At 34.7% G+C, this 13,922-nt stretch overlaps 1 protein-coding gene across 9 annotated transcripts in view; it reads right to left on the bottom strand.

Moving 5' to 3' along the window:
* The window catches only part of MPDZ (multiple PDZ domain crumbs cell polarity complex component), a 181,164-nt gene that overhangs the window by 148,391 nt on the left and 18,851 nt on the right, over positions 1–13,922 (bottom strand). For all 9 annotated transcript variants that reach the window (XM_077148179.1, XM_077148181.1, XM_077148183.1 and 6 more), the window contains exons 2-3: positions 10,539–10,615; positions 8,149–8,315 (exon numbers count right to left, since the gene is read on the bottom strand). In XM_077148179.1, coding sequence (XP_077004294.1) covers positions 8,149–8,315; positions 10,539–10,554 — 183 coding nt within the window. In that variant the 5' untranslated portion in view covers positions 10,555–10,615. The remainder of the gene's footprint in view (positions 1–8,148; positions 8,316–10,538; positions 10,616–13,922) is intronic.

Below are 13,922 nucleotides of genomic sequence, written 5' to 3'. Positions count from 1 at the left end.
TGATTGTGAAAACCTTGTGTCTTGTTCTTTTTTTTATTCATAGTATGGACACATAAGTAAAAAAAAATATGGATGAAAATAAATAGATAATATGGGGAACAAAGGGTAAAATAAATTGGGTAGATGGAAACACAAGTGGTCAATGAAAAGAGGGGTAAAGTGTATAGTATGTATGAGTTCTTTTCTTTTTTTATTTCTTTTTCTGGAGTGATGTAAATGTTCTAAAAAAGGATCATCATAATAAATATACAACTATGTGATGAAACTGTAAGTCAGCGATTGTACACCATGTATAGAATGTATGTGTGTGATGATTTCTCAATCAAAAAAAAAAGTTAAAGAAAAAAATGTGACTGAGAAATACAGATATCCTCAGACACACAAAAAGTTGAGGGAATTTGTTACCAGAGAGCCTGCCATGCCAGAAATGTTAAAAGAAATTCTTCAAAGAGAAGGAAAACAATGTTGGTCAGAAATTCAAATCTAATAAAGAAAGGAAGAGCATTTAAGAAGGAGTAAATAAAGGTAATATAAAATATTTTATTATTTTTATTCTTAACTGATAGACCTGGTAAAAGTGTGTTAAAACATTAGTAGCAACAATATACTGGATGATTATAATTAATGGATTGGTAAAATTTATGACAGCAATACTATAAAGGATAGAAGGGAGGAATTGGAATATACTATTTATATCAACACTACAGGAAGTGATATAGTGTTATCAGAAAGTGAACTTAGATCAGAAGTAAATGTCTACTGTATACTCTATGACAACCACTAAAAAAAAATTTAAAGAGACATAATTGATATGCGAAGAGAGATGAGCCAACTGAATCACATAAAATGTTCAATTAAAACCAGAGAAGGCAAAAAGAAAAAAACAAAAGAAACGAAGAAGGGAAATGAATAGAAAATAATTTCAAATACGGTAGAAAATAATGCAACTACTGTCAATAATTACTTTAAATATGAATGGTCTAAACATCCCAATTAAAAGTCAGAGACTATTACAGTGAATAAAAAACAAGCTGTAAATACATACTGTTTTAAGAAATCTACTTTAATTATAAAGGCACAGATAGCTGAAAAGTAAAGGAATGAGGAAAGCTATATCATGCTAACATGAATCAAAAGAAAGCAGAAGTAGTTATACTAATTTCAGACAAAGCAGATTTCAGAGAAAGGAAAATTTTCAGGAATAAGGAGGAACATTACATAATGATAAGGGGGTTACTTATCCAAGAAGACATAATAATCCTGAATGTCTATGCACCTAACAACAGATCCTCAAAATACATGAGGCAAAACTGATAGACTACAAGGAGAAACAGACAAATCTACCAACATAGGTGGAGACTTCAACACTCCTCTAACAGTAATTGACAGATCCAGTAGTCAGGAAATCAGTTAGGATATTGTTGAACTGAACAACAATATCAATCAACTAAAGGTAATTGATGTTAATGAAATACTTCATTCAACAACACAAGAATACATTCTTCTCAAGTTCACATGGAATCGAGAGAGAGAGAGAGAGAGAGAGAGAGATCACATTCTGAGCCATAAAACACACTTTAACAAATGTAAAAGAATAGAATTCATACAAATGATGCTCTCAGGCTATACTGGAATTAAGCTAGAAACAGACAGCATTAAGATAGCCTAAAAATTCCAAAATATTTGGAAATTAAACAACACATTCTTACATAACAATGGGTCAAAAAAGAAGTTTCAAGAGAAAAATATAAATATTTGAATTACATTAAAATGGAAATGCAAGTTATCAAAAGTTCTGTATATATCAAAATAAGTGCTTAGAAGGAATTTATAGCATTGAATGCATATATTAGAAAAGAAGAAAGATCTAAAAGCAATAATCAAAGTTTTCACCAAGGAAGGAAACTCAAAAAAGAAGAGCAAATTTTGAATTCAAAGCAAGCAGGAGAAAAGAAATAATAAAAATTCGAACAGATATCAATGAAATTGAAAATAAGAAAATGATAGAGAAAATCAACGAATTCAAAAGCTGGTTCTCTGAAAAGATCAAAAACATTAACTAATCCCTGGTCAAGTATGCCAAGGTAAAAAGAGAGGAGACACAAATTGCAACTATCAGAAATGAAAGAGGAGCTATCACAGCAGATTCCATGCACATTAAAAGGAATAATACGAACTTTATGCCCACAAGTTTTACAACTTAGATGAAATGTAACAATTCCTTGAAGCAATCTACCAAAACCATACAAGGAGAAACCGATGATCTGAACAGCCTATATGTATTAAAGAAACTGAATAAACAATTAATAATCTTCCAATAGAGACAGCACCAGGTTCACATGGTTTCAGGGATGAATTCAACCAAGTATCTAAAGAAGAAATGATACCAATTATCTATAATCTCTTCCACAAAATAGAAGCAGATAGAACAATCCCTAACTCATTCTACGATGCAAGCATTACCCTAATACCAGATATTATTAGGAAGGAAAATTACAGATCAATAGTTCTCATGAGTAGAGATGCAAAAATTCTCAAAAAAAATATTAGCAAATCAAATTCAATAACATAGAAGAAGAATTATACACCATGGCCAACTGGGATTTATTGCAGGAATATAAGACTAGTTCTACATTCAATATCTGTTAATACAATCTACCACTAGCAACAGGTTCAAGAAGAAAAATCTTATGATTGTATGAAGAGGTGCAGAAAACACATTCAACAAAACCCTTTTATCATAAAACTCTTAGTAAGCTAAGAATGGGGAGAATTTCCTCAACTTCATAAAGAATATCTTCAAAAAACCTTACAGCTAGCATTATATTTAATGTGAGAAACTAGATGTTTTCCCCTTAAGATCAGAAACAAGGATGTCCCCTCTCACCGCTCGTACTAGAAGTTCTAGTTAATGCAATCATTCAAGAAAAGGCATAATAATTGGGAAAGAAGAAATAAAATGGTCTGTTCTCAGTTAAAGTGATAGTCTATGTAAAAAAATCCCAGAGTCTAATCAATTACTCCCCCCACCCCATTCCCCCAAAAAACCTCATCTGGAACTAATAAGCAATTGCAGCAAGAGTGCAGGATACAAGGCCTTATACAAAAGTCAATTCTTTTCCCATTTACCAACAATGAATGATTAGAATCTGCTCTCCCACAATGATTAGAATTTCAATTTCAAATGAGTTGAAAACTTAAGTCCACACAAAAATATGCACACAAATTTTATAGCAGCTTTTTCCCCTGGGTTCCGAAAACTGGAAGCAACCAAATCAGACCCTGTAATTGAATGGATTAACAAACTGTGGTACATCCATTCAGCAAAATATATTTCAGTGATAACAAGAAATGAGCTATCAAGCTATGAAAAGACATGGAGGAACCCTAAATGCACACTGCTATGTGAAAGAAGCCAATCTGAAAAAGCTACACACTGTTTGATCCCAACTACAGGACACTATAGGGAGACTTAAATAATCAGCGGCCACTGGGGATTTGGACGGAGGGAGAAGGATGAGTAGGTGAAGCACAGAGCATTTTCAGGGCACTAAACTACTCAGTACCATACTGTAATGCTAGATCCATGACTGTGCATTTGTCAAAACCCACAGAATTGCAAACACAAAAGAACTATGGGTTTAGTGAATAATAATGTATCAATATTGGTTCATCCATAGTAACAAATGTATCACATTCATGCTAGATGTAAATGCGGAGGCAGGGAGTGGATTTCCAAGGGGGAGTTAAATGGACTGTGTACAAAATTCAGCACAAGTTTTCTATAAACCTAAAACTGCTCTACAAAATAAAGCCCATTAAAAAAAAGTTAATAATTCCTTCCTTTTATAGCACTTTCCTTATTGTTTTTTGATTTGATAACATAGGAATATATATGTTCCATTTTCTACTCTAGAGAGGGAGAACTTGTCTTATCAACCATTTTATCATATTGATTTTAGGTATTAAATAAATGCTTATTAATGTATGAATTATGAGCCTTTTATAAAAGCATACCTGAGATAACATTCCCATTGCAAAGGGAAAGTCTCATTCACTGAATGAGAAATATATAACCCTCCAGGCCTTTTTTTTTTTTTTTTTTGCCTTTGCTTCTTTCTGGTAAACTGAAGTTAAATGATATACTCAATGTTAGTAACTCAAAGTTCCAAGTATATCTAGTTCTCTGATATTAGAAATTGGTCCTTATTTAGGTTTAACTTTGTGCCATTCATTATTTAAACTATTTTGCAATCATTAGTTGTTTCAAATTACTTTTGAAGTGTGAACAGGTAAAAATAGCAAGAACAAGAACATAAAAGCCAACATTTTACAACATAACAATCCATTTCAAGAATAAAAATGAAAAATTACACTAGTTAACACTGAACACGTGATTTCCAATTCTTATTCTATATTATCCTGGCATCTTTCCAACTACGTCAAGAGATGTGAAAATTTCCATAGAAAAATTTGGCTAAGATTTGCATGCATATATATTATACATTTAGATGATATGTGAGTAAGCCAGGCTGCCATACCATACTTTTCTGGGAGGAAGGTAAACTAGGAACCTGAAAAGACCAAACAAACAACAACCACAAATAATAATGTGTCACACTGTAAAACAGCTGGAGGTCACTGACAAGGAAGAGGTCTCCCGAATATTCTATGCCCCAAGACTCATAAACTATATAAGCAGCTTTTGTAACTTGAATTATCCACATCATTTCTTCAATTTTGAATTTGTCTCTGTTGACACAGCTTTAAAAACAATCTTAGCAATGCTACTTTTTATATATCAGTCCTAAATTTCTATTGAAATTAATCATTTTAATTCATAGTTTTGCTAAAAATAACTCAGGTTAAAAAGACATTTAATTTAGTGCCTGTGTTCAATTCATAAGGCAAGGCAATTAATTAATCAGGAAAAGTAGCGCCTGCTTATACTGGACTGGAGAAACTCCATGGAATGAATATGCAAATACTACATCCTCAACGCTGATGAGTTTCTATTATTAAACTGCTAACGTGTTTATTTCCCCCACAATAGCTGGATTTTTGTCATGAGTACACATTAAAGCCGTGTAGTTATTAGCTGTGATGACTAGGTGACAGTGAGGACGCTATTTGAGAATTTGCATTTGACAGATCATTGACACACACAGTTCTTTTTCTCTCTCTCTCTCTTCACTTAAACAGGAATCCTGCAATAGGAAATGAACTGGAGCTATTAGAGATTATTCAGGTTTAATAGCACACATCCTTTTAGCTGGCGGTTAGAACAATGTACAATGTGGCAGAGTTAAACAGAGGCATCAATTATACTCTCAGACCTGTTAATATTTTTGACAATATTTAAATAGCACATCCCTTCAGGGCATGTCTTTTTTGGCCTCTCAGTTACACACCTGTCAAGTGTTTAACACGCCAAAGGGAAACAGTTTGATTTCTAAGGGCAGTCTTAATACTGAAGAAGCAAAGTTGAAAAATTAAACATTATTAAACAGAAGTAAAGAGAAAGATCTGAGGAAGGAAAAATAATAGTATAATTCAATATGGCATGTCAGCATCTATCATTAATGCAACAATATAATCATGTTGTCTAACATGCTGCCTGTAGTTCAGGCATTTAATTATTCACTTTCTTGTTTCTCTAAAAGACAGGAGAATGCTGGAAGAGGAGAACTGAAGGGGTCAAATTTTCGAGTAATACCAAATAAGATGGAAACAGTAATTTGTACCTGTCATACACACAAAATTATACATGTAAAGAAAACACAAGCTAGGCATAAGATAATAAATAAAGGTTAGCCACTGATTAGATTTGTATGTTCACCGGTTTAAAAGCACAAGACAAAATTCATTCTTTAGTTACATTAATTATCAATAATAAGAATAAATTAGAAATGGATATACTATATAGAATATTTTAAGCTAACGTGATGAAGTCCAGAATATTTATATTTAAATTTTAAGTGACAATAACAAGAGTTTTACATATATTTTCCTCTATTCATAGAAGAAAAACAAGAATTGTTTTCATGAAAGAGAATTAGTAAAGAATACAGACTAAAAGTACAGAGCCACAGAAATGGTGAGAAGTAATCAATGGTTTTCACAGAAATGAAACATCTCATATCTAGGGACCAAGTCTCTACCCTTGAAGAACAAGAAGTAGGGCTGGAAACTCAAAAAGGAAAAGAGTCGTACCTTGAAAGCCAAAAAAACCAAGTTCCAGCTATGGCTCTATTTTATAAACAAGTCACTTAACCTCCCTAAGATACTGTAATTAGCAGGGTTTGGGCTTGATGTTTTCCATCACTCCATTCAGTATCAGTTTTCTCTCTATACGAAAAGGTGACCAAGGAGCCAAAAATCCAAAGGGATGTAAGACATACCTACAGAATTCACAAACCTCACAACTTAGTCTTGAAATATATCAGCATCCATCAGTAATAAAACAATAAGATCAAACTGTACTTAGTTGCAGAATCTGAGGCTTGGCAATATTATGGTCAGTTTGTTTCCAAGTAAGTTTAAATTGAATCACAAGAGACCCAGATAGACTTACAACCCATATCAATTTTTTTTGTGAATCCTATTTCCACTCGGAAATGGTGAAACAAGCTCAACAACAAGTAGGCCTATTTGTTTCCCTCCTTGAGGTAGGAGGAGCCACACAAATGCTTTGTCCCTTACATAGGGCTGGTTGGATGGGAGCTTTCAACCGGGATCTCTCTCTGGGCTAGTGGTTTTTCCTAAAATACCCGCTAATACTTTTTTGGTATCAATTCTTCCTCTTATTCTAATTGCATTTTTACATAATACAGTAAGAGAAGAAAGCATCTGTTCAACTTCTGTATACTCTCTGGAAAAAACAAATAATATTCCACATCATAATTATGCTCATGTTTAGAATATTGATTTCTCCCAAAACTTGCCAACTCATTCTGAAAATTATTCTCCAAAATGAATCTTTTCAATAGCTTGCAAAGGGGACAAATATAATTACATATAACAAAAACACCTGTTTTTCTTAATTTATGATTATGACTTTCAAAATCACATAGTAGAAATCCAGTATAAAAGAAATATTTTTAAAGATCCTTCTTTATTCACTTTTTTTGCTACCAAAACATCTACATTAAAAAGTTACATGGCATTAAACATTTTATTAGTTTTGCTAGTATTTACTTTTTTGCATTTAGCACATGTTGAGTTTTATAAATTGGAACTGTTCTTTCACTGAATTATAAAACTAGTCTTCAAGTTTCTTTTTTGACCTTTTAAGGCAGAATATTTACTAGCATGTCATCCATAACGATTAAATTAAAATTAATGCTAGAAACATTAGAATGAGTATTAACTTGGCACTAAGGCATAATTAGATTGGCTTCAAACCTTTCAAAAATATTAAAAAAAAAAAACCTGAGAAATGGTGATTAAATTAAGTAAATTCAGAAAACATCTGACTTCAGGTTTCATTCTGTCATTGTGATATGTTTCAATTTTAATATAAATGCTAGGACTGCTAATGCTCATAATTTTTTTCAGAAAAAAGAACACTGTGTTACATTTAGAAGTTCTTATGTTTATCACCATCTGATGCTGTCATGGAAGCGATTGCAACTTACACTCTTCTAAGAAGTGAGAATTTACAATTCCTCTAACTGATGACAATGTAATTATTCCTTTTACTGTCAAAATAGAGGTGATTTCCCTTCCTCGCACGCACGATTGCACATGTAAATCCAAGCTTATCTGAAATCTTGTAAGTACTGAATGTCTGAATCTCAATGAGCAAAAAAATCACATGAACAATGAGCCCTAGCGATGAAGGAAACCAAGTCTACAACCATCTACCCTGAACATATTTTTATCATCCCCTTCTGTAATAGCTCATTCTTCGGCATCCACACAGCTTTCAACACGATGTCATATCATCTACAACATACAGCAACAACCATTACAAAAATAACTAGGGGGGAAAAAGCCAGAGAGAATCTGAATGTCTTGTTTGGAGGTTCAAATGACTTCATTAACTATTCATTAACACATACAAAATTCAGCCTTTCAGAAAAACACGAGCCTTTCACAAGATCTATGCCACACTGTGAATGCTTGCCTGGGTGGATTATGCCCTACCTGGTCTCTCAGCTGCTGCACAGAAGTCTGCCAGTCCAGGATCTGGCTGAAGAGTGGGCTCTGCAGGACTGACTTCAGAAGGTTTAGTTTGTCTTCATTTGCTACATCTCCACGTTCTCTCAGCTTGGCCTGTAAGCGCTCGGCAGCCTGCAGGGCCCGACTTTTGTCTATAGCAAAGAACAGTGTGAGTCAATAATGAGATTCAAAGACACATGTCAATCCAATCATTACCTATGGCCATGCTGGGAAAAACCCAAAAATGTTTCCTATCAAGAGCACAAAACTGACTGGAGAAGGAAGGGGAATTGTAACATGTTACTATATAAGTATGCCCTTCAAACCTTGGACTTTCTTGTTAGAAAGTGCATTTGAAAGCAGGGTATTGAGTACAGGTATATAGTATATGCGACTAATTGTTTGTAAAGTACAGAACCTAATTCAGATAGCATATATTTGAATTCCAATGCCAGTTACTTCAACTCTTTTTAAATCAAAAAGTTCTGTCATCATGCAAATACTGATATTTCCCCCTTTTCAAAAAAATTTATTTATACATGAGAAAAAGTTCAAATTTATTCAACTCTTCAATAGACAGATGTGGCTACTGTCACTAATAGACACAGCACCAAAAATATAACAGTTTCATATAACATGTGGCAAAACATTTTATAATCGAGATCGTGCATATTGTTTCAAAAACACTAAATTTTAATACTTTAAATGTGTTTCCCCCAAATTAAATAGCATATTAACACATACCATCAAATCAATCCAACTTATTTATTGAGCCTCTTAGGTATCAGGCACAGAGTTGCAAAAATAAATATTTTGAATGCGGTTGTCCCTTATATACACGCTTTTACCAGACAGCTTTTCATCACAAACAACAGATTAAAACATCTACCTAGAACATACACACATGTATATACACACATACACACTTGAAAGTGAAGCCAAATTTGGCATTTTCAGATGTGTCCTAACAGATTCATGATAGTAACAAGTGTACTAAAATATATTCGCCATATCACAGTCATTAAAAGAGTGGGAATTGTCACCAGAGACACTTTTTTTAGCACCAAATCTTGAACTACACAGAAATGGTGAAATTAAAATATGTATCGATGCTGACAATGAGTTCACACACACATACAAATTAAAACAAATAATATTTACTCCTACATGGAATTTTAAAAGCAAATAACAATTAAGGTATATATGAGAATTCTATTCAGGGTTCTATTTCCCATAGCATCTCAGAATATAAACTTAGTATTAATTCCCATGCCAAGTTTTGGAAGGTGTGCAGCTCCTTACAGAGTAAATAGCAGAAAGCAGTTGTTTAAATAATTCTATTTTTCCCTTTTGTTTTGCTGCTTACGGTAACTTTCCTATGTAGACCAGCAGTCTTTTTGTTGTGTGATGTAGAAAACAGGTGATGAAGGAAATGGACATCCATCCACTTTCACTATCACCACAGTATTAGGAACAAAGTCACAAAATGAGCCCCATGATCACAAAAACAGCTCCTCCCCCTTTTGCTGCCACCTACTCTCACCCTATCCACATTACCCACAGATGACAACCATGATGCTCACAGCTGAGAAATGCCAGAAACAAATCCAGACACATTGCAGTGGACATATCCAAAGTGTCGTCTATGGGAGGTTAGGGCCCCGGGGGTCAGGCAGTTGCAAATGGGTACATACCTGGGATTAGCTCTGTAAACTAGTGCCTCAAAAACTAGAGTGCAGTGTAAAAACAGACCAACACATGAGCCTGTGAGATTTGGGGATTTCAACCTAAACTATCTCATGTGGAAATCAAAGAGCCTTAAATTTTCACTGAAGCTTTGATGCCTGGATTTGGCTTCTTCATTACTCTATCAATTAAAAGCTACGAGTCGGAAGAGGGAACTCCGTACTTTCCACACGACTTTTCTGTAAACCTCCAACTGCTCTAAAAAATTTTTTTAAAAAGGCAAGAGCCTGAACAGATAAAGAAAAACTTAAGACACAGGCAATTATTTTCTTTCAGAATTAAAAATACTGCTAAAATTTCTGGTGCTATCTAGAAATAAGCATTAACCAGAATTGCATTCACAGATCAGAACTAGGTTTATATTAAACCTCATTGAAACCCAGATTGAGTAGACTATTTCACGTCTTTATCTTTTGCTTAGAAATGGCATATTTTTGACAGAATCTCAGAAGAAATTGTCCAGATACAGAAACATATTACCCTAGCAAAGTGCTGGTAGATAAAAAGTCTTACAACTAAGTTACTACAGGCAGCATCCTGATATCTAGAATTATATACTGTATTTCAAAGGTTCTTATGGAAGAAATTTCAATTCTCACAAAAAGTAGGCTGGATATAATAGGCCTTACCTATGGGTTCCAGCATTTTTTTTCAAAGTTCAATGTTCTTCTTACCAAGGATTAAGAACTGCAATTAAGATAGACCCCTGGAAAGAAAAGAAATAAAATGGAATGGTGATTTATTGGAAATTTAAGATTGTATTCAAAATCTAAATACTCTAAAACATACTGTAATACTTTGACCATTAAAATCTTGCTGACTTAAGATAATTTCCAGTTTTTGTATGCCCGAGGCTTTGGAACACACTGTCAGTCTGACCTCTGGGGTGCTGCAGACTGAGTAGCTAAGGCCAGTTAAGCAGGTGCCATATGCTAGGTGACAGGCCCCAATGACCACCCCACCCCTCACCCCACCCATCCCCATCTCCCTAACCCCCCACCCCACCCCCACTCCCCGCCCCAGAAACCAAGGCTCAGGTGAGATTCCGTGTCTGGCAACACTTCACACATGTGGTCACACATAGTTGACGGGAAAATTAAGCGCTGTCCATGGGACTTCCCTGGGAGAGAACAAATGGAAGCTCATGCCTGCTTTATCTTAGACCTTTACTCATGCGTTTTTTCCCTTTGCTGATCTTAACCAGTATCCTTTCACTGTAATAAAATAGAACTGTGGATAAAACAGTTTTTCTGAGTTCTGTGAGTCTTTCTAACAAATTATTGAGCTAAGGATGGTCTTAGAGACCCCCACCATGGCATCCTTTATTTTATCTGGCAATTCTTCTTATGCATGTATTAGCTTAGAAAAAAATTAAACTTAAAGCCCTTTTTATTTAAGGCCTTTATGTTTTATGCAAACCCTTAACATGATGACAGAGCAGCCAGATCTTTAATAAATCTCTAAAGAATTTAGCTGTGACCATATAATTCCCCAATAACTGGCTGGTGCTACCAATTTAGTAGGAGATAAAAATCAAACATGATATTGAGATTTATTTAGAAACAGAAACTGATTGACTAATCATTTTACTTTTCAACAAGTTGGACTGGTAATGTGTAGGCACAGCTTTTATGCAGTAGATCAGTGTTTAGAACATAAAAACAAGTCATTCTACCCAATGCAGATTATATGGCAACTAACAAGTGAAAATATGTCTATGCTAAAAATAGCTCTACTAAGAGAAACTGTCCTAAATACATATAATTTTCTAGTTATCTCAAACAATTCTGACTGAAAAAGGAATGCAACATTAAAAAAGCTTGCTGCAATGGTTTGCAGCTTGTCAAAGCTGCTCAGCATCTGTTATTGCATTTAAATTTAGCATTTGTGTCTTTGATAGTGCCTCAGCACTACCTGCAGTTAGCAGACAAATGCAAGGTTGTGGTCATTTGCAGGAAGTCTGTCACAAAGCCAACTGGCCATGACAGCAATTCTTACACTTTCAATCATAATTCGTTCTCTAGAGTAATGTTACTGAATCTTATTCCAAAAGCACAGAAACATCACATTGCCAAACAACATCATGCAATCATCCAACAGAAAATACTCAGCCTCTTCTTAACATCTGTTCTTTTGAACTTCTCCCTCATTTTTACAAGCTTGATCAAAAAAGCATTCTTGAACAAAATATTTATCTCCAAGTTGACATTTTTAAATATTCCCGATTCTTTCAATAATACTAGAATCTATTCAGCACTGATTTCTTCCCCAAATCAGAGAAAACCAAAAATCAGGGACCCTTACGTGTACAACATAATCAACTACTGACTGATATTTCTTGGAAAAAAGCAACCAGTCCAGTGATGTGATCATTCTAGAAATAAAGAGCTCTCCTCATTAAGAGTTAGATGGCTGGGTTATTACATCTTCTGATGCCAACTTTCCCATAGCCCCTGCTCCAAAAAACATCCTATTATTCATTAGGATACCCCCTCTCTTCCAACTATTACCAAGTGAACCAGGGTTGGGCTCTTCACTCAAGGCAAGCCACTCTAATTGCTGAACTGAAAGGTGGAACAGGGCCAGTCTCTTAGGAACTTCAGGAGAAAAATATTAAGAGAATAAGCCAATCAGTAGTAGAGCAGGAGTTGAAAAGATAAAGGTGAAGTAAGGGATGAAGAGGCTAAAATAGGGCACATGGAAGTCCGAGTCAAAAGAGCAAAAACAAGTCAGTTGATAGAAGAAAACAGCTGACAATAAGAGAGAGCACATTCTTCGTGGGAAACCCATCACAGCCAATGCACGGTAACGGTAGTGGGCCCCTGGAGATGCAGTCACTGACATTGATTCTTACGATGAATTCTATTTTCCCAGTTATAACTTGTTTGAGGCTCTGTTCTTTCCATCCACACACACCTAACTGTTACAAGCCTACTGTAGTTTAGCACCATATCATTACATCCCAAAATAAACCAGGCCCTCGAACATCCCTGTTGAAGAAGTGTCCTTCCTCCTTTACTTACTTCATTTTGACACTCTACTTCCAATAAAGATTTGAAGTAGCTTACAAGCAAAGACAATTTTAATAGGCCAATATAGACAATGAAGTAAGAATGCTACTGGGGAGATAGTTACAACAGAAAAAAAAAGGAAGGCATGGGCTGCTACTACTATGGAGTATTCAATTTTGCTCAAAGTCTGAGCAAAGCCACCAGGTTTCAATCACACAAAATATAAGCCCACTGCTGCTGCTGCTGCTGCAAAAAAAAAGGATGGATAATCTGACAAGGCAGCTTTTTAAAGCTATTTTATAAACTCTACTTTTAAATCAACCAAATGCTATTTGGTATTTATCAATAAAATTCCATTTGAGTTCAGTGTTTTGTACCCATATGCATATATAGCTTCCCACACAAACATAACATCTATAATGCAAGGCATATTGGAAGCCTGAGAACAGCATTTTATAAAAGTTAAAAGCTAAAGGCAGATGAGAAAGAAATAGTTACAAAATCAGATAAAAGTAAATCACTAACATTCCTCCTTTAAAATTCTGCAGATACCACCATGAAAATCTTTAAATCTTGAAATATAATGAGCTTTCTCAGAAAGAAGCAATAGACTACCATAGGAAAAGCAGTGACTAAAAAGTCAGAATCCTGTACTTTCAGCTCTCCCACAAGGTAGCTTGGTTACTATGAAGAGCTTAATCTTTGCAATCACTTTTTTCCCTTTTTTTGTATGCTGTATGGCGAGATCACATTTCATTATGTTTCCATGTGAGTACACATTTTTTGCAGCACCATTTGTTGAATTTTTGTTTGTTTTTTTGGGAAGTGCACGGCTGGGAATCAATTTCCAGTCCCTTGCACAGAAGGCGAGAATTCTACCACTGAACTACCCTTGCATCCCCTTGCAATCACTTTTATCAAATATAAAATGGAGGTAATAACATCTGCCTATGTTACACAGTTTTGGTAAAAAGCCAATTGAAATAAGAATACATGAGAGCA

This window comes from Tamandua tetradactyla, chromosome 2 (genome assembly GCF_023851605.1).
Source record: "Tamandua tetradactyla isolate mTamTet1 chromosome 2, mTamTet1.pri, whole genome shotgun sequence".
NCBI lineage: Eukaryota > Metazoa > Chordata > Mammalia > Pilosa > Myrmecophagidae > Tamandua > Tamandua tetradactyla.
Note: the sequence above shows the minus strand (reverse complement) of the source record. Positions and strands in the feature narration are given on the sequence as shown.